The sequence below is a fragment of the Crocodylus porosus genome, unplaced genomic scaffold (genome assembly GCF_001723895.1).
Source record: "Crocodylus porosus isolate Cpor-Errol unplaced genomic scaffold, CroPor_comp1, whole genome shotgun sequence".
NCBI classification, from domain to species: domain Eukaryota; kingdom Metazoa; phylum Chordata; order Crocodylia; family Crocodylidae; genus Crocodylus; species Crocodylus porosus.
In genome coordinates, this window is record NW_017728886.1 from 32,553,133 (window position 1) to 32,575,527 (window position 22,395).

Below are 22,395 nucleotides of genomic sequence, written 5' to 3' on the forward strand. Positions count from 1 at the left end.
GGACATAAGAACTTCTTTACTGTCCGAGCCCCCAAGGTCTGGAACAGTCTGCCAGCGGAGGTGGTTCAAGCACCTACACTGAACATCTTCAAGAGTAAATTGGATGCTTATCTTGCTGGGAACCTATGACCCCAGTTGACTTCCTGCCCTTTGGGCAGGGGGCTGGACTCGATGATCTTCTGAGGTCCCTTCCAGACCTGATGTCTATGAAATCTATGAAATCAAACGTACTCATTCTTAAGTGTTTTTCTTCTCAAAACTGTAAAATACGTATGGAGTAATTACAAACCTTTAAACGCCAGAGCATTAAGAGAAAAGTTGATATTCTGTTGTTATAATCTTACATGTTCTCCCTCAAACAAGCATTTTGTATATGATATGCTGAAATGCTATCAAAGGTGTTTAGATATTTAAAAGAAACTGTGTACTCAACGACCCTGAAGAATGCACTACATGCAAAAAAGCTTGTCTAAGTCTCTTTCCTAGGCATACGTTTGGTTTGGTAAAAGATGTCACCCACAAGTCTTTTCATCTTGGGGGGGGGAAAATCTTAGAACATATTATACGTTTTAAAATATAAAGCTATAAACAGTAATTAGTTCAACTTCATTTTTACACGCAGCAACTTAAAGCCATTAGTGTTAATATTTTAAATGTTTCATGCAAGAGGCAAGGACTTTTGTGGGCAACATCTTTTACCAAACCAAACGTATGACTGGGAAAGAGACTTAGACAAGCTTTTGCATGTAGTGCGTTCTTCAAGGTTGCTGATATTTTTTATTAGGGGCGATATCTTTTATTAGCCCAACTAAATAGTTAGAAAAATTGTTCTTTGCAAGCTTTCAGGCACAATCACCCTTTTTCAGGCATATCTTTACAAAGAACAATTTTTCCAACTATTTAGTTGGTCTAACAAAAGATATCATATCTACACAAAGAACCTTGTCTGCCTATGTCCTTAGACCAACACAGCTACAACCAACAACCCTAAAGCATAGAACATATCAAATTTTGCCATTTGTTATGCCTGAAGAAGGGTGTTTATGCCCAAAATCGTGCATTCTTCAGATCACTTCAGGACCTAAAGAAGAATGGACTACATTCAAAAACTTGTCTATTTATCCCAGCCATGCAGTTGGTCCAATAAAAGATATCACTCACAAATGTCCTTGGCTCTTGCATATTTCTGGAACCATCACAGCTACAACCATCACCCCAACCCCACTTAAAAGATTTAATATTTTTAACCATGTCCCCTAGGCTTATACCTTATATGCTGAATTTCAGTTTTGAATTATTTTTTCAGTACATTTATAAACTGCTGGAAACAGAAAGCTTATGGGAAAAGTATACCAATCTAAAAAGGCATGATATATAAATAAACCACATGGAAAAAAAGAGCTACAACTCTGTCCAAAGAGAAACCCATTTTTTTCTGGAAAAGCAACATGCATTTCTTGAAGTCATTCATTTTTTAAAATTTGTATTCAAGTTAAAGAATAAACTTAAGTACAAAATTTCTATTCACTAATATAATTGCATTTCAAAACAGAATAATTATTAATTAATACCTTGCTGAAAAGGACTAGCTGCCGACACAGTTGTTCCTGGATTCCTTCCACCACCAGGCTTTCTTCCCCTCTGACCTGAGCTGTGACCTGCAGATTTCTTCCCTTTGCTCTCTGACCCTCTTGCCTCTGAGGCATCTTTTCCACTTGAAGTATGTGCAGAGACTTCCTGGAAATTTGCATTTGTAAATCGAGCTGTGGTATCCTCCAACCTCTTCAAGGAGCCTGGCATTGAGTTGTTGCTAGTACTTGTGTAGGTCTAGCATTTTGATTCAAAGAAAGGAAGGGGGGGAGGAAAAGAGACAGTTAGACGCCCCAAAAAATCCTTATGCATCAACCAATAAGCGTATTAAGACAAACAAGACATTTTTGTCATATCATAGAAAACTTCACAAACTCACAATATTTTTGGTAAGAATTAAAAGAAAAATGTTTAGTCTTGTATATAATACAACATAACAAAGAACAGAAATCCGTTTCTAACACTTTTTTCAGAACAGATACAGTATAAATTGTCAGTTCACCTAGCAAGAATCAAATATTAATAATTAGTGGAAGATACATGGTGACATATCCACCGTATTTATCAAAAGCTAAATAGCAAACACTGCTACATCTACTTATCAAAATAATGCCACTTTTTACCATCAATTTCTGCCACCCTTTGTGTAATAAAAAACCCTACAATTCTGCAATTATGGCACCAGTCTACAAATTTATACAAATACTTAATTGTATACAGTTACACTCATTTAAATCTGCAGGATTACTCAAAGAGTACAAAGATCAACCCAGACACAGTTTTGAAAGTTAAGGTTCTGAAACAGTTTCATTTTATAGAACATGTTTGTATTTGTTCAGTGAAGGGAGTATTTGGATTATTACATGGGGTCCAAAAATGCCAAAATTATGTTCAACTGAGAATGTGTAATGGTAAATCTCTAATATTAGAGGGGGGGGATCTGAAATATCTAAAAGAAAGCACATCCATTTTATGCTATACATTTCACTCTACATTAATATTCCAGTCTCTCTAGCATGCACACTCAATCTTTCCATAAGAGTTGACAAGTTAACATTTTGGGTAACAGAAAATAATTTAAGCTGATGAGGACAAATACTTATTTTTCATAAAACTAAAAAGTAAGTAGGCTAGAAAAAATGATGAATAAATAAAAAGTCTGTTTTTAGATGCAAAATTAGAAGTGGGTAAGCATTTAATTATCAGATTCAGAAGAAGTCAGTTTGACAGATTTGTTAGATAGTTAAATCAACATGACCTTTGTGGTGTGCTTTTCAATGAAAATGTGACAATGATAGTCAGCTATCACTCACTATTTGTTAACTTTGGATGAACCCCAGATTTCACTCAAGACAAAGGTAGAACTCTTGACTTTATAGCTATCTTTGTATCTTCAATAGTTCGTAGCTATGTCTATTTTCACTTAATCTGTTAAGTCTATAAAATCATATTTTGAAACTAATAAAAATGAAGTATTTTACTAAATAGGAAAAGGAAAAAAAATGAGTGAGATTATTCAGTAGAGTTACATTTTACTTACTTTAGAAGTAAAACAAAGGAAGTAAAACATTTGCTTTTTTTTGATTGACAAAGCTTTTTAAGTGTAAAATACTGTTTAAACATTCAGAAAAGTCTCTATTTATGTATTTTCCATAACAAGTAAATTGTTTTCTTGTTCTCTACTTGGCAAAGCCCTGAGATTCAGGGTAGCACTTAAAAATGTCTTTAAAGGCATTCATATTAAGGAAGGCTCTTATAATGTGTTTAAGTCCTATTAAAACACAGGTACTTTCTACTAATGAGGATGCTTTTCTGAATCGGGGACTATAGCATAGTATGTTATTATCTTTTCCAATAATACACACAGCAATAAAAAGTTACCCCACTTTTCAATAACACTGCTATCACGAAACACAAAAAGTTTCCATCACAATAAAAATAATTTTGATTCCAAAGTAGTTCAGTTTTCAATATACTCCCAGACTAATTTACTTCATCTTTTCAAGTTTTCATCACTCAGTACAAACAAGGCTAAGTAGGCAGAACACTATTTTGCTGAACTACTATCAACGATTTTGCTTAACTGACTCCCATGGTGAGCTTAGAAAGAGATGAAATTCCATTCAACAGACCAACAGGATTCAAGCTGGTTAAACTTCATGGCTTACTTTAGAAATACAAACCTTTTCTCTGCAGGACAGGTCAACATAGAAACTACCCAATCTCATTTTTCAATCATTTTTGCATTAGTTGGGATGGTCCTGAAGCTCTCCATCCCTCTCACATGTGACCTATATGACCTAGTACAGGTCAAAAGCCATGTAAAGAAAACACACTGGTACTCCTCACTAATGCATCAAATAGGGGAGGGAGAGGAAACTGGATAGGGATGATGTAAATAGAAATATGAACTCTCACTATATGCTCAAACTGGATCTGGTCTGCTCCCCATTGACAAGAGATGAAATATATACTGGAATTGTCCTGGAGGAGGAAGAAGATAGACTTAGAAATGGAGCACAGACATAGTATTATTTAAAATTCTAATCTTCTCAAGTTCAGAAACAATTGCATTTTCCCATATATTGCTATCAGAATGGTACCTATAGTCTGTTTCTAACTATAGGGAGCAGAAACAGATACCACTTGAACTATTTCAAAATGTCACTGACTGAGAACCAGGTTCACAACTGTTACAAGATAGGGTGCAGACACCCATAACTGAATCATTCCAAAATGTCACTATCTGGGAAACATTTCACAATTGTGTGAAGTCCTGTGGCTCCAACAACAGGGCAGGAGCGTACAGCCAAGGATGCCTCTTTAGTGGGCAAATGGGGAAGGTAGTGTCTGTACCTGGAGAGCTGCTTGTATTTTAAAGATGCCTTACTGAGAGTGCAGGAAACAAACCATCATGACGCGGAGGAAAACTAGCAAGTACAGCAGTAGACTTGCTTAGCTTAGCAGGGCCAAGCTAGTCTGTTTTGGCTTCCTTTTTGTGTTTTGGCTTAGCAAGCTAACACACAAAAAGGAAGCTTACAAGTGGAAACTTGAACAAAGCTAGGGAGGAGTATAAGAGTATTTGCTTGGGCATGCAGGGAGGCAATCAGGAAGGCCAAAGCACAATTGGAGTTGCAGCTAGCAAAGGATGTGAAAGACATCAAGAAGGGTTTCTACATGTATGTCAGCAACAACAGGAAGATCAGGGAAAGTGCAGGTCCCTTACTGAATGGGGGAGGCAACCTAGTGACAGATGACACAGAAAAGGCTGAAGTGCTCAGTGCCTTTTTTACCTTTGTCTTTACAAGCAAAGTCAGCTCCCAGACTACTGCACCTGGAGGCATAGTTTGGGAAGACGGTGAGCAGCCGTCGGTGGCAAAAGAACAGGTTAGGGACTATTTAGAAAAGCTGAATGTGTACAAGTCCATAGGGCTGGACACAATGCACCCAAGGGTGTTGAGGGAGCTGGCTTATGTGACTGCAAAGCCAGTGGCCTTCATTTTGAAAAACTTGTGGCAATTGGGAGAGGTCCGGGATGACTGGTAAAGGGCAAATATAGTGCTCATCTTTAAAGAAAGGGAAGGAGGAGGATCCAGGGAACTAAAGACTGGTCAACTTCATCTCAGTCCCTGAAAAGATCATGGGGCAGGTCGTCAAAGAATCCATTTCTAAGCACATTGGGAGGAAGGTTATTAAATAGTCAGCATGGAGTCAACAAGGGCAAGTCATGCCTGAACAACCCAATTGCCTTCTATGATGAGATGACTGGCTTTGTGGATGTGGGGAGACCAGTGGAAATGATATACTTTGACTTTAGCAAAATTTTTGATATTATCTTCCACAACATTCTTACAAACTAAGGAAGTATGGATGGGTTGGATGAATGGACTGTAAGGTGGATAGAAAACTGGCTGGATTGTTGGGCTTAAAGTGCACCTATACAAGTGTTGGACGCCTGCTCCAACATGTGCTAATTAATGCATTTTGTCAGCCTCTGTGTTGCATGTATCCAGTGTCCCCACGCATCAAAATAGCAGACGGGGTACTTGAACTACAGCTCATTCGACTGCAACCATTTTGCCCACCACCATTTTTAAGCGTGGGACACTGAATGCATGTGATGCTGTAGGTACTAATTAAAGCGGCTCTGTGGAGCCCTGTCATATGTCCTCTAGTATCGGCTCAGATACCGCAAGCTGCATATACCAGACCGGCCCCAAGCACAGGCCCCATGCTACACACAATGATCCATAACACACACAATCCCTTTATCCCCAAATTTGTCCATGACTGTGCCATATGCACTTGTTTTGACCAGTATGCAGCACCGTAGCACCACCCCCAGTCCAGGATACACTGCACGGAGTGCACACAGCCAGTTTGTGACCTGTGCTGCACTCAAAGTGAGTCCCAAACCAATTAGAACAGGCACCACATGCAGCATAGTTCAGACCAGCCAGCAGGTGGGGAGCACTCTGTGCACTGCAGTCTGGGACCAGCTGGTGTAGGTGCCATATGTAGTGCTGATTTTGGAGCAAGTACTATAGGCGCTGGATCCAGCATGCAGAACAGGGAAGAGCGCATCCGTGAGCCCAAACTAACCTGTGAACTGGCCCTGCACCACTCATCTGGCTCCTAGAGCCAAATGAATTTGACACCCTGGCTCTGCCAAAATAAGCTGTTTAATTCTGTTATTGCTGCTATCTCAATACTGGCCAAAGGCTTAGTCTAAAGTGTAATAAAAAAAATCATACTACATAATTGACATTCTTATAATAGCAAAAGTTTGTACTGTGTACCTGGTCATTCTGTTAGATGTTTAACATTTGATTTATTAAACTATTTTGAAATCTAGCTATATTCAGGCTCAAACTGGCTTGATGATGCCTGTGCCTCATGAGGAACTGAGGTAACTGTAGTTCCCCAAATTTCAGGTCATTTATTCAAGTGGTTCCTCAAAAACAAAAACCCAAAACACAGTGTCTGACAGTAAAATTTTCTAGTTTCTATTTTTTTACATCTATTAGAGCTCAAAATATTGAGTGCACTGATTCACCTCATACTGGCCTCACCCAATGGGGACTGAACTTAAGTGTTTGGTACCCATTCCACACAGGGGAAGTAATTTTCAAGTTATCAGAGGTTCAAGCATTTTTTTTAAGTTATCAGTAGCTCCACAAATTGAGTTAAACCTCAGTGGCCTACTACAGACTGATTTGAACATGCTGTGCAGGACTATCACTTTCAGCTGTACAGTCTCTAGGTTCTTCAGTCAACATGCAGTAGCTACTGAACTTGAGCATCATCCAAGAATTATGACCTTGAGTTCTACCCCCAGCAAAGATCTGAGAAAGTGCACTGTGCAAATTCCTATGTTGCACGCTATGATGAAAGACAGCATAGGGACTCCACTTTTCAAAGTTTCACACTGAAAGCGGTTTTTTGTCTAAAAGTAGATACTTTAATGTCCTCTAAAACCTGCAAGTGAAAGCTCAGGTTGTCTTGAAAATTGCCATGCCATGGTACACAATAAGTGGCATGTGTTTAGGATAATTTTCCCAAGTGTTTCCTCATAAGCAGCTCCCTTAATAAGGTATCGATTGTAACAAAGTGCTCTGAAACTCACCTTCGTATGAGATTGATTGTCTAAAAATATATATATTATAACAGAGCCAGAGATGGAGTTTGTGGCGCAAATTTAGGATCACTAGTTAAGGAGAGGTTGCAGGAAATGTAAGCTTGCAAAAAAGCTGCTTAAGAGAGGACATGATAGCAATCTTCAAATATCTGAAGGACTGTATGGCAGGTTAGAGCCCCAGGGGTGGCCGTAATGCCACCTGGTGACCGTGTGGCTTCTGCCTGGCTTGGCCTCCAAGGCTGACCTCCCTTAAATGCACGCTTAGCCCACCTTGTTCTTACTGAGGATTACGTAAAGGTGCCTGCCCACAGGCCTTACAGTGAGCCTTAAGCTATGCAAGTCACTACCATGTCCCTCTTGGACCTTCTTGGTCTCAGTGAGCCCCTTAACAGCTCAGTGCGTGACTCTGTCCTTCCCTACACTGCACCCCATGCCTCACCAATGTTATCACTTATGATGTTAGCTTTACATACTCAGCCCTCTTGGGCCCTCAGAACCCATGATCCCTCACTCTTTTCTGAGCTCTGATCACTTGGTCCTATATTCAGCCCTGCCTGGGATTCTGGACCCTTGATCCCATGCACAGCCTCTCTGGGCTCTCGGACCCCTGGTCCTATGCACAGCCCCTCTCTCTGGGTTCTTGGACCACCTGTTCCACCTCTCCACCCTTCTCTGGACCCATGAACCTTCTAGTTAGGCTCAGTCCCTTTCTGGACCCATGGACCCTCTAGTCTGGCTCAGTCCCAGTCAGCTGTTGGGGCTCATTCCTAGCTTCCTGGGTTCCTATATGCCCTGCTGGGCCCCACTTCATCTGGGTTCCTGGGTTACCGGTTCTGTAAGGAGGCCTTGAGCCTACCTTAGCAGGGGTCAAGGCTAAGCCACCAGTACAACTTAATAAAACAGCTAGGATCTCTGACAGGACCCAAACCCTCCCTGTGTCTAATGAAATCAAGGACACCCGCCTGTATACACGAGTCCCCTTCTATCACAGGTACCTTTATCTTGTTCTCTGGACTGCAGCATTGCTGGCACGATACCACAATCACTTCAGGAGCCCTGCTGCTCTGGGTTCCTCCCTTCATGACTAAGAGCAAGACTGCCTGACCAGCTCTGGCTCAGTGCTTATATAGCTCCAAACTAGACTGCTGCTGGTCAGGTGAGTCCTTAATCAACCCCCTTTGCCACCTGCAAGCAGCCTTTTAGGCTATTTGCCCTCTTAAAGAAACAAGCACACCCCAGTGCCCTGTTACAGGCTGCCATAAAGAGGGACTATACCTTCTCTTCTTGCTACAGAAAGCAGGATACAGATCAATGGCTTGAATTTCCAACACAGAGGGTTTAGATTGGATATTAGGAGAAACTTCATCGTTAGACCAATGAGGCAGTGAAACAGAATAAGGAAGCTGTGGACTCCCCATCACTGGAGGGGCTGAAGAGGCTGGACAGCCACTATGTCCTACTGTGGGTATTTCCCTCACTTCTGGACTCTACTGGTTATTATATGGGGCTAGGAGGGACTCGTCCCTCCACCCCCAATCACCTCTCCATTGCTACATGTGTAGGGGCATTTGATAAGCTTCTCTTAGAGGCATTTTGTGTTTGCTGCAGGCAAGACTAGGGATTTTGACTGGTATGTGCTCCTGCTGAGACATAAACCCAGAGGTTTCTGGCTAGATGGTCTTATCCCTCTCTTTGGACTCAGACCAATCACCATATTTGGTATCAGGAGGGAATTTAACCTATGGTCAGACTGACATGGACTGTGGGGGTGTTTGCCTTCCTCTGTAACAGGATGCATGGCCCTCTCCCTGGGATCTCTTGAACATATATTAACAACCTTTACAGCAGCAGGATGTCGGCTTGTGTGGTTCCCCTACTTATTTGTGGCAGGTTAGAATGGTAAGTCTTGTACTGTGTCAGGGTTGACTGTGTAGTGTTGCTAAAAGGTTATAAAATGGATTTGTGTAGTACAGTTTGGATAGGAATGATCATGCCTCAGGAAGGCAGTTGGACTAGATAACCTCCAGAGGTCTCTTTCATCCCTACTTACCTATGAATCTATGAAATATAATTCCTCATTCTTTAAAACCCTGCATCTTGAAAACTGGTGTCCTAAAACAGGGTTCCAGATATAACTTAGGCAAGGACAGAAGGAGCACAGTCTTCTGAGATGACCAGTCCTCTATGATATTGAACACTTTCTCCTACACTAGCTTCCAAAATGTAAAAGACAGCTTGAGGATGTCTTTGTCATTGCTGCCACACTTCAGTTGATACTTTCCTCACAACACAATTGCCTTTCCCTTCCCTTCCATCACAATACCTTAATATCACAGTACCTGCTAAAAAGAAAAGTAATACCCTCAAAAAATAACTAATGAGTAACCTTTCAGTTCTACCCAGACAACTGCCTTTAAAGCAGCAGAAGTCTAATTGGACACATATATCTTGACTGTGATCCATTTGATATTTTTCAAAATGAAAAGCAACACCAAAAATTATAACAAAAATGACACTAATCAAAAGTAATCCATCCTTCCAAAATGTGCCTTATATCATTCATCCAAGTTAAAACAATTTGAAGGTGTTCAATGGCATAGGTGAATCATTAACATAGCTATATAGCCAATAAAAAAAATTCCTTACAGTTGTAGCTAACAAGATAGAAAAATCATATTTGTGGGAAGGAACATGAAACTTGTAGTATGGAAACTTTGTTAAAAATAAAGTAATTATGGCTAAAATCAATTTTATTCTAATGTAATTCTAAATGAAAGAAAATAATATTTAAAAGAAATACCCTTAAGTACAACTTTCTTGACAACACTATACCTAATAATCAGAACACACAGTGGAACCTGTTTAAATTATTAAAGTTTTATGAAATACAGGGTATGGGTTTTGAGTCTAGAAAAGCAAACGGTACTCAAATGAAATAATGGTGAAAGAGATCTTTGAGAATAGAGGAACAGGGAAGGTGAAAGGAAGACTTACAGGAACAAGCCACAGAAAGTTACTTCTATATATATACAGCAGTCAGAAGATTTGTGTTTGTTTGTATTACTATATTACAGTCACACTTACCAACTTCTGTAAGGGATCTTTTGTGCAAGGCCCTACATACTATGAAGAAAAAGGTGTTATTTCCTGCCCCAGAAAGCATACAGCTATAGCAAGTAGACAAAAAGGAGACTGGAAAGAAGAGATCATAAAAGATTAAAACAGTAAGAGTTTCCAGAAAAAGTGTTTTTTATTGTGGCTTCATTAGCAGGAACACCTACCAGTAAATAAGCCTGGAAAAAGCAAGAGATTTTCAATCTATACTTTGGTCATTGTACAAATATGCAATACCAACATGTATTACATTGCTTATGTGTTCTGAACACTCACTTCAACATACACTTTTATGAAAGAAAAACTCCTTAACTTCTAGGTGGCTTAAAGAAAAATCCATCCCTTAGAAATGATAGAAGAAAACGTCTATTTTGGGGCTGAGATTGGAGTTTATCTGAATCAAAGAAAACACTGTCTATCTTTGGCAGCTCCAGATCCTCTATACCAGCATTTCTCAATCCATGAGTCACAAGAACATATGAAAGCACTGCAAAGAAACTTTAAAAATGGATTCTGCTTTAAAGGAAAAAAATGTGGGAAACTGGCTTTTCCCTTGCAGGCTGGCAGAGTTCCAGCCTGCGAGGGGCTGCTTGGGCCACCCCTGGCTCCACCTACCCACCCGCTGCCCCACACACTGAGGGGGCTGGGTAGCAGCAGGTTGGGGGTGAGGGGCACTAGGTTGGGACTGGCCACTGAAGTCTACAAATGGGTCCTGGTACAAAAAAGGTTGAAAATTAGTGTTCTTCAGTAGCAAAAAAGTTCTGCTTTCTTCAAACATCCTTTTCTGCCACAGATTCTGGTCATACCAAGTCCGCTCACAAAGTATTCTACCTACTTTGAAAGCAAAGTTTTAAAACCGTAAGTTTGGTAATTCATAATACAATATATATTGTTCCAGCAGGATTACAGTATTATGAGCTGTGATATACTGCAATGGAAAGAAGGAAGTAGGAGAAATCCATTTTATCCACTTACTGGATAAGTCCTGCAACAGACAAGACTTGAACTAGTTCAGCTTAGACCTTTAAAAATTTTAAGCAAGTTTTTCATTGTGAACATTACTTTCCCTCTCAAAAAGCACATTTTCCCCCCCAAAGAAAAAATCCAAAGCACGTCACAACGTTCTCTTCAGTGTCTCCAAGATCTTCAGCCAACAATCATTTGCACCATTCTCTTAATTGAATCCTGAAATTCTTTGCAAACTTTTTCAAAATTTAAAATTTTGCAGAAAGATCTTCCTCAAGGCAAGCATAAATTTAAAATTTCTAATACAGATTTGATTTAGATTCTTGCCAGCCACATTAAAGGAGAATTTAATTTGGTAACACTGTTCTTCCTTGCCAACTTTCAGTGATCTTCAGATTCTCTTGCCATATGCATCTCTGGTATTTCATATCAGGCTTAACCAGACAAAATAGAAGCAAGGAGCTAAAAGGAAAGATAAGCCCAAGCCTAGGCAGTGGAAGAGGGGGGGCTAACACAGCTTAGCCCCCCAAACATGGGGCAGCAGTAGGACCTCAAGGCAGCCTAGCCAAGGGCTTCCAGCACCTGCAGCTGGGCCAGGGCTAGGGGAGGGGCAGGTACCTGGACCAGGGCACAGCCAGCACCAGGACCAGGACTAAGCTGCATGCAACTTGTCCAGGGGGCGTGGCTCTTGCTGCTACAGCCCAGGAGGCATAGGGGCACGTGCCCCCAGATCTTCATGGGCATGGCAGGCTACCACAGCAGGTTGGGCCTGGGCTGTGGCAGTGCTGAGAAAGGGCTAAGGGGCGGGGGGGGCAGCCACCCCAAAATTCACCGTAGCCCACCCAACCCCCCACCATGCACCACTACCGCCCACCTGGACCACAGCGCTGCACCCCTGCCGGGAAGAGCCTGGCACTACCCTGGCCCCAGCCCACAGCAGCAGGCTGCCCTGCCCCACACAGATCCCGGTGCACATGCCCCCCATACCTCCTGGAACTTGTGCAGTGGCAGAAGCCACTATGCTCTCCCTGCACCCCCTGGATGAGCCATGGCTTCATCCTGATTAAGGGCAAGGCAGGTGCGAGGGTCCTGGGGGCCGCAGCATTTCCGGCCCGGTAGTGCAGCCAAAGCTGGCCCCACTCCAGCCCCTGGTTCCAGGCCCCCCCGGGTGGTGTGGGGCTGAGGCCAAGGCTGGAATAGGGAGGCAGCCAGGGCCAGTGTGGGACTGGGCAGGTGGGGAGGGCAGCAGATTTGTTGGTGCAGGGGGCACCAGCTCCAGGCAATGACCCCAGGTGCAGGGGAAGGGGCAGCTGCGTGGGTTCAGTGGGCCTCGGCCTTGATCCTGGGCCCAGCCCTGCCCCTTCCCCCACAGACTTTCCTGCCGGGGGGGGGCACACACATGCTCAGCCCTCCCCTCAAAAAAATTGTCTCCCTCCACCTATGAACCCAAGACACAAAAGGCTACACATGCCAAGTCCATGAGTGAATTTCTTCAAAAGATCTCCCTTTAGAAGAAACAAACCAAAGCTGAATTTACTGGAAGCATTCACATCCCAATTAGATTATGATACAGAAAAAGGATTCTTGACTCATAATAGCAATCATAATCTTAAAAACAAATAAGAACTGTCCAGATATTATAAAATAATCTAATCTGCTGGCAATGAAATGTAAAGCTCAGGGACAGTCAATTATTTGGGCTGCTTCACGAGTTTTGGTGAGCTGTCAAGGGCCACATGGGCAGCCCCGCCCCCTGGTCACCATCTTGGAACTGGAAGTTCCACCCCTTAACCTTTGCCACCAGAAGTTCCTCCCTTTGCCCCCAGAAGTACCCCTGAAAGAGGGGGTGTGGCCTTAGAACCAGAAGTTACACCCTGTCATGTGGTCTGTGTCATAAGACCCACCCACCCAACATCCAACCTTGCCCCACTCACCACATCCGTCTCAGAATCCCCTGCCATCAATCACATGATCCCTGACATCAGGTGGTCTACCCCTTGACTGGGAAACACTGCCCACCACAGGGCTCATCCTCACAGTACATGGCCTGCTCCTGGAGCCCCAAGAGTTCTGCCCCCTAGGCCATGAGGCACAGGCAGAACTTATCAAATAGCAAGGGTTTGTGACCCCTCTAACATCCTACCCCATGAGTAGGGTTTCAGGGACATCAGACCTCCCCCAGAATGGAGCCAAACCAATTGAGTCAAGGACTACACACACAAAATATTCCAGAACTAATAATTTTACCAAAGTATAGATAAAGTTTCATATACTAAAAATCAAACAGCTACTATAACAAATTTTAATTTTATTTAAAAAAATAATTTGGGTAATGATTAACTCAACTCAACTCTCATGTCACCCCATCCCACCCAGCCCCGTGTGGCAGCAAAGGCTGGCCAACCCCAACTTCCCCTCACCAGCACCAGCAAGACCCGATCCTTCCCAGCCCACCCCACACAACACAGCAAAAGCGGGCCCAGGCTCCCTTACCAGTGCTGCAGGATCCATCCAGTCTCGAACACCACACGGCTCAGCCACAGCTTCCCTCCTTGGTGCTGGCCTGGTCCAGTCCAAGCAGCATGCAGCAAAGCTGTGACTTCCCCTTATCTCTGCTGACCTGTCCCGGCTGGTCCCAAGTGGCATGTGTTTCAGTTGCTGCTTCTCCTCACCAGTGCTGACCCAGCTGGGCCCATCCCATTCCAAGTGGCATGCGGGGAAGCAGCAGCTGGGCCGGCTTTGCCACATGCCACTCAGATCAAGATGGGCCTGGCCGGGTCAGCATCAGTGAGGAGAAGCGACAGCTGAGCTGCTTGCCACAGGCCACTGGGCCAGCTGAGCCACGTGCTGCTTGGGACCAGCTCAACCACAGCTTTCCTTCCCCAGTGCCTACCTGGCCAGACCCACCCCGTCCCAAGCGGCATGCAGCCAAAGCCAACCCAGGCATGGCTTTCCCTTCCCGATGCCGGCCTGGCTGGGTTGGCTTTGCATGGTTTTGTCACATGCTGCTTGGGCTGGGCTGGGCCAGGCTGGTCCTAAGTGGGACACGGCTCAGCCACTGCTTCTCCTCACCAGTACCAACCCAGCCAGGCACATCAGGTCCCAAGTGGCATGCGGCGAAGCAGCACACGGCTGAAGCTGATCCAGCTGTGGATTTTCCCTCCCCCGTGCCACCACAGCCCAGCCCAAGAGGCACACAGCGAAGCCCGTCCAGCTGCCGCTTTCCCTTACTTACATGGCAGAGGTGGAGTGGCATGGTGATGCAGACAGGTGGCCAAGCAGGCACCACTGCTCCTGTGGGGGTGCTACGGTGGATGTACGTCTCAGTTTAGAGTGGAGCATGCACCACACACCTACATGGGACATGTCCTTGCTTCTGCACAGGAGCAGTAGTGCCTCCCTAGCTACCTACCTGGCACACCATGCTGTTCCGCCTCCCTGCCAGACTCCAACACGGGACTTTTAACAAACTGGCCAGGACCAAGCTATGGAATCCTGGAGTCTCGGCTAAACTGAGACATACATCCACCCTAGAGCAGAGCCCAGGAGCTTTAATTCAGAATTACTGACTGAAATATTTATCAGTCCAGCAGTGATCTGTGCCTAGGAAATACTAAAATGGATTAAGTCTCTATGATCCGCAACCCAAAAATTATCATCAGAGATGTACACAACATTTGGTAATAATATCTAGAGCCTACCATATCTAGAAACTACCATATCATCATAAAATTCTCAAACCTTTGTACTAGAAATAAACATTTTAGAATTCCACATTACTTAAAGTGTGTCAGACTGCAAATGTATTTCAACATAAGCAACGGTAAGCATAAAATACAAAATACTTAACTTACTTTCTCTGTAGTTACAGTAAGAGATGGAACCAAAGATGGTGAGGACTCTGACTGCTTCTTGTATTTTTGTTTGTGTTTGTCTTTTTCTTTATGTTTCTAAAAATAACAAAAGCAAATATAATATGAGTTCAGGTCTGTCTACAATATCATTAACATTTAAAACACAAAAGTAAATGATGTTATTTAAATATTAAAAAAAACCCCAAAACAACTAAAAAAGTTACATATTAAGTACTATTTTCCAAAAATATAAAACTATGCATACTTTGCTAAGTAAATTAGAGAATATCTACATTGTAAAGCAGCTTTCAATAAGTGTACAGGCAGTCCTCAAGTTATGACTTTGAGTTGCAACCAACAGCACTTACGACATTTATAAACTGACATCCTATTTCAATGTTCTGACGTGGGTTTTGACTTTATGACACTCGATACAGCTGGTAAGTCTGTTGTGGTGGAAGGGGAAGGGGTGTGGTGGGGTAGATCAATGCCCCCATGGTGAGGGAGGAGTGAGGCTGGGGCTGGGACAGGGGCTGAAGCAAGCGCTGCCCAGCCATGGCAGGAGCAGGATGGCGGGCGGGGTGGGGGGTGGCTCCCACTGCTGCACGCCACTGGTCTGGGCGCAGCTTGTCTGGTGGCTCCTGGCGCTTGTCCGGAAGGGCACGGGAAGGATGCTCCCAGATCTGCCTGGGGCAAGACAGAGGAGTGGGGCTGGAGCTGCACCAGACAGCTATGGTGCTATGTCTACCCACCACTTGCCCAGTCAGGTCAGGTGCAGGATGAAGCTGCTGTGCTGCCCCTAGACAGGTGGCATACAGCAGTGGGAGCCGCCCCCCCACCCTGCCCCCTGGATGAGCCATGGTTCTGTCCTGCATCCTCCCCGCCCTGCCCCAGCTGGGCAAGCAGTGGGAAGTCATGGGGCAGGGGGGAACAATTGCTCCCAGGTCGGGGTGAGGCAGGCTGCGCTCAGGGCAGGCAGCAGAACAGGGGCTATAACATTGTTCCTATGGGGAAACTGGTTCCAAATTATATCATTTCGACTTAGGACACGGTTTTCAGGAACCAAATATGTCATAAGTCTGAGGGCTACCTGTATACTTACTGAATTATTTTACCATCAATATTTCAAACTCCAGTATTACAAAAGTTAACAGGTCTTACCAACAACAAAGTATCATAACATGACAGGAAAGTAGAAGAGAAAAGATACTGATATGCATTCTACTTTAAAAGTTTCTGTAATCATTTTATCAAGAAATATTTTTCTTTGAGGTATTAACGTAAAAATCAGTGGAAAGGCAGAATATTAACTAAATTCACAAGTGTCAAGGCTTGCTCCTCTACTGGTGCCAAATTATATCATTTTAAGCAAGATTAGACTCCATTAGATTACAGAATTTTTGTTTAAATTTTACTCCTAAAATACACTGTTCATACTCTGAAAGAAAATCACAATTTTCAATATGTTAAACTTAAACTGGAAATACTGTATTTGTCAACAGTCTGAAAAACATCAATCTTCCTTTTTTATTTACTGAGGATTAACAGTATGGCTAATTGTGTCCAAATGTAAAAAAAATTAGTCTCTAATATCCCAAGATATTTATAATGACATGTCATATTCATGCTTACAAGACCTCTATGTGCATGCAGAATTAAGATCTGTAAAATCAGATTTTAAACTATACATGTTTAAAGAAACCAGCAGAAGCCTTAATCAGATAAATATGTTTTTAATAACATCAGTGTATTCAATATAAAATTTATAGCATACTTCATTATATATTAGCTCCTTACTTTATTGTTATTTGGACATATATCTGGTATTTGAGTATGCTGCTTTTGCCGATTTACATTTGTTGGAATGCTGTATGTTTAATACATTCTTTACACTCACTCCTTCAAAGAAGTGAAAATTTTAATTTAATTTAATTTTAATATAAAGCGACAAAACTTATGCATGGCCCAACTCTCTTCTAATTGAAAGAATGAGGAAAAAGTGAGGAAAAAAACAGGCAACATAGATTTCAAACCATTACTCCCAAGTAATCTCTCTCTTTTTTTTTTTTAAGAATCACTCATACAGATCCACATTAAAGATTAAGCAGCTGTATAATTCTTATGGTGGTGACACGGCACTTAATAAATTAACGCATACAGAAATGTTTTCGTAAGAGAATCGGAACAAGATGCATATTTATTTACGTACACTACTCCCTTGATACCTTCAAGAGTCAACTTTCCAAATCTCCACAACAGCAGAGGGCCAAAGAGGATTCTTTAAAAATAATGAAATTGGCTCTCCAACCCTCCAGTAAGGAGATGTCAACTAACTGCTTGTCTAAATGCAAAGTTGGATTCATTTTGGAAGTCTAAGAAAAACAAGACTCCCCATGGCTTCTCTAAGCTACAAATTACTCAGTTGACTTCTAAAAGGTGTTACCTTTTCTGAAAAATTCTCCAGCCTCTTCATCTCAATTTTTATAACCTATCTTCTACAGAAAAAGTAGAGGAAAGGAAACTGAAACAAAATTCCAAATTATCTTCAGCAAAAATACCAAACAAAAGGACAAGATGCTTTAGTTAAACATTGTTTCCTCAGTTTCCACGAGTCACAGAACATACAAAGATAACATTTTTAAGTGATAAATGGGGTCCTCTCCAAAAAAATTCATAGCCATTTCATAAGCTTGAAACTTTAATTTCCCAAGTCACCAAAATAAAAAAATCCTCTCTACATGATGCATGTTATCAAGTCCTTCTATACAAGGACTGAAGACAGAAGAATCTACAAGCTATACTTGAAAAGTGGGAATAAGTAGAATATATTGCTGCTGTCAGAATACACTTATTTAGTTAACAAATACTCAAAAAATATCAAAAACGAATGTTGGTAAGGGAAACAGGCCACCATTTTCCACATGGAGAATCTTTTCTCTCTCAAGAATGGCATTTCCTGAAGAACTCTGTCCTGTTCTTGAAGAACTGAGAACCTTTACTGAAAAGGATCATGATCTAAGCTTCTAGTGATCCTCAACCAGGGTCCCACAGGACCCTGGGTTGCCTAGAGACCCTTTCAGGAGTACCATAGTGTGTCGCACTTCGTTAGCACTGTTCGGTGTGCAACCATGATTCACAAGATAAATCCAAGTATTTCAAACAGGAAATCATAGTGTTAAAAACATTCTTAGTTGTTCTCGTCTTTCTGAGTCCTTTGCAACAGAAATACATTGTTTTTCTTTAGTAAAAATGCCAGGGAAACTTAGAAGATGACATTTTCTGAGGGGTGCCTTGAGTCTAAAAGAATTGAGAACCAGTGCACTAGCTTAAATGATTCTAAACATCAACACAGAATTTGACCATGTGTTCTTTGATCTGGAAGCTCAAAGAAATGTCTTGCAGGTTCCACAATGTACAGGAGATCAAAATATAAGAGGTAACACACCCAAACTAGAACTATGGAAAGAGTGCAAGCCTTGCTTTCTTCTGAACATGTAGTAAGGAAATCAAGAAATACATAGGTAAAAGATTGTTCCAGTCCATTAAAAGAAGGCAAGCTGTCAGCAAGATCGTATACTTTCCAGACTTCAAAAATAAAAAGGAGGGGAGTTATTAAAATGTATTTTTTTTTGTAACGAACAGTTCTACGAGCAGATTATCTTCTCCTCTTGAACAAAACCCATGTTCACCAGTACCCTCAGGAGCTATTTTTATTGCCCTTCTTCCAGCCTAACTGTCTTTCCCTGACGAACGAAAAGCAGTCTTGTAGTTTTGACAACATGCATCAGCTCCAAAGACCCAGCTTTTTCTGAGACAGTTTAAAAATGAACACTTACTTTATTTACACATCAAATAGCTGAATTGCCATCAGTTAACACTCAACTACATAATTCTTGATTGACTGTAAAGAAAGCTGTCAGAGTCCAAAAATACTGATTGTGGTTGTAAAATGTTTATGTGAAGTCAGTATTTTAAGAATTCCTTCATGTTTATCTTTATGACCCTGTCCTTGAAACAGAAAACAATTTACTTAGAGTGGCATTCTCTTGGATGATTGGCTTGTTCAACCCCCTCTAATCAAACTACAGGTATTTATGCACTTCCTACACTTCTGAAAGTGAACTGCCTTGACTGACTTGCATTTTGTAAACACTTGTGGAGATCCTCAAAGTCCAAGACACAGCACTTTCTAATGTAGCTGAATGCTTCTTAACTTAAAACTGAAGGCACATTCAATGAGCAACTCTGACAGAAACATGGCAGTCTGCAACTCCCAACCAGAAGACCCACTCCAGTCATGAGAGAAAGGTGAAGAGATACAAACATATAGAACTTGAATTTCTAAATGACTCAATTCAACTACAATATAATGATACATAAATCTTTTCTTTGACCCCCAAAAACAGATCTCCGAAGAGGGATTAGGAGGTAGCACTGAAGTAGAATCACATTGCTTAGCTTTCTGAATGACTTCTAGAATACCATAATCCATACCCATTCCACTTCAAACTGCCAAGAAATGAATAAAGCTGAAAGCTGAAACAGAGAAGGTCCAGATAAATGACTGGCTTGATCACTCTTATAGTTGCATATCAAATCTGCTGGAGAACACAAGTTGATGCAGCAACTTTTTAACAGGGCCTATTCTTCAACTTATGATGTTTTTCAGGTACAGCTCTTTCATAATTAAGACCTAGCAAAAGTGCCTATGGAACCTGATGAAAGAGATTATGAAATAGATTGGAATCTCTCAGTTTCTAAAACTTCCAAGTCTGCCTGTTAAGTCAATCTGAACAAATCAATATGTAGATCTTCCATATACAACTGCAACCACTTCAGCATACCTGGAGATGAGATTCCACAGCATTATTAGTGATAAAGGTTAACATCTATTTGAGGTTCTAGAGACAACTTGCTTGTCCAACTACCTTTTTTGCTGGTCTTCTACTGTTGCTTTGGATTGGTAGGAAATTCTGACCAGTGTTAGCCAGATGACTCTCAAATTCCATCACACATGCTGGACACTTTTAGGTACCAAGCAGTTTGTGCCTTCTTTTGTGAAAAGGGAAGGGAAAAATGAACTGAAGAGAAACCAGTCTGGCAGGACTAAAAGAGGACCTAACAAAAAGTTCAAACAAAATAAAGTTGAGCAATCTAGACCCAAAAGGTAAAGACATGAATTCACCAGGATCTGTTCCTCAGGATAAAATTCCACAGATAACAGCCCTGGAAAAGGCAGTGGCAAAGACCCTAATTCACAAGGATCTCACCCAACAACCCTCATTTTTTTATTTGGGCAATATCTCCTCTCAAGTAAATTTCCTCCTTTTCTTTAGGACAACTGATAAGCCCTGAATGCCTCAAAAACAAAAATGACACTCAAACACAGAAAAACAAACAAAAAACTGCAGTTTTCAACAAGACAATATTTATGGGTTCAGCCCAACATACTTCATAATAACCTGGTATACAAAGCAGACAATTAATATTCTGTAACATTAGTCATTGTGGGATCCAGAAACAGTGTAAGCAGGCTTTCTACAAAACCTGAAAACATTCAGTCAAGTATCTCTCCTTTGGGCTCTAGCTCTATAAAGTTGCATGCATTTTCCTTACCAAACAAAAAAGCCATAGACAAGGCCCTTTATGGACATTCTACCATATATCAAATACTTTCTGAAACTTACTTGCTATTATCATCCACACTGATAGAAAGCTAATCCAGGAAAGGCTAAATAAATTCTCCAAGCAGCTGCATCAAAAAATCACATTTAGGAACCAATGTTCCAGAGCACATAGTTAACTTTTGCCTTCACTGATCTTTCTGGCCATGGGTAAAAGTCTAAGCAGAGGCATCCTAGAGACCAACACATGGCTTCACAGATGGTGTTGCCAGCACAGCTTTGACTTCTTTGACTATGAGGTGGTGTGCCAAGAAGAGAAGGGGTCCACCTAATAAAAAAAGAGGGGGAAGTGTGTCTTAGTACACAAACCTCCTAAACCAATTTGGGAGGGCTTTTAATTAGGCTCCCCAGAGAATGGAGGCAAAATCCCAGTAGTAAGTTAAGAGCCAGTGGACCTGAATAAAAGCTTAGTAAAAGGAAACAATAGTGGAAGCCTTAGCAATGTTCTCAGGGAGAAGAAAGGATGATCAGATACCCAAAATGTTTATATACTAATGCAAGAAACACAGGGAATAAACAGGAAGAATTGAGATCTTCATACAATGGAGGAATGATGATCTAATTGCGATTACAGAGAGGAGGTAGAATAGTTTACAGGACTGAAATACTGTCACGAATGGGTATAACTTGTTTAGGAAGGATGTGGAAAGAAGGAAAAGTGTAGCCCTTTATATAAAGGAGATGTATGCTTGTTCTGAGCTGTGGTAGGAGGTAGACCTGATGAAAGCTTCCGGATGAAGATCAGAGGGGAAAGAGTAGGCAGAGTGTCATAGTGGACATCTATTGTAGACCACCAAACCAGAAGGAAGAAGTGAATGAGGTCTCTCTCAGGACTGCAAGAACAAGCTACCACAATGAGATGGAAGAATGGGAAGTACAACAGGAAGCCAGCATGGCCAAAAAACAATCTCTTCTTGGAGCTGAAACTCAAAAAGTGGAAACTATGAAAAGTGGAAACTAGATCAGAGTACTAGGGGAGAGTGTTGCACAGGCATACAGGGAGAAAATTAGGATGGTCACAGCACAATTTCAGATGCAGCAAGCAAGGGACAAGAAGGTGATACAACTGGATTCTGAAGAAATAAGATGAAGACCAAAGAAACCATAGGCCCCTTAGAGAATGCAAAGGGCAAAAAAAAATAGTTAATGATAGTTTCATAGTTTCTAGGGTCAGAAGGGACATGAGTAGATCACCTAGGCTGACCCCCTGCCACGGCAGGAAAGAGTGAGTACTGGGGTCAAACGACCCCAGCAAGATGTTCATCTAACCTCCTTTTAAAGACCCCCAAGGTAGGGGCCAGCACCACTTCTCTCGGAAGTTAGTTCCAGACCTTAGCCGCCCCAACCGTGAAGTAGCGCCTCCTGATATCCAGCCTAAATCTACCCTCTACCAGCTTGTGACCGTTTTTCCTGGTCACTCCTGGCAGTGCTTGGGGGAACAGGGACTTCCCCAGTGCCTGCTGATCCCCTCTGACTAGTTTGTAACAGGCCACAAGATCCCCCCTCAGCCTTCTCTTTTGGAGTCTGAACAGGTTCAGGTCCCACAGCC

General features: G+C 42.0%; 1 protein-coding gene across 5 annotated transcripts in view; it reads right to left on the bottom strand.

Moving 5' to 3' along the window:
- MLLT10 (myeloid/lymphoid or mixed-lineage leukemia; translocated to, 10) overlaps positions 1–22,395 on the bottom strand; it is a 241,484-nt gene that overhangs the window by 120,729 nt on the left and 98,360 nt on the right. For all 5 annotated transcript variants that reach the window (XM_019532240.1, XM_019532231.1, XM_019532222.1 and 2 more), the window contains 2 exons: positions 15,163–15,258; positions 1,572–1,827 (listed from right to left, as the gene is read on the bottom strand). In XM_019532240.1, the coding sequence (XP_019387785.1) occupies positions 1,572–1,827; positions 15,163–15,258 (352 nt within the window). The remainder of the gene's footprint in view (positions 1–1,571; positions 1,828–15,162; positions 15,259–22,395) is intronic.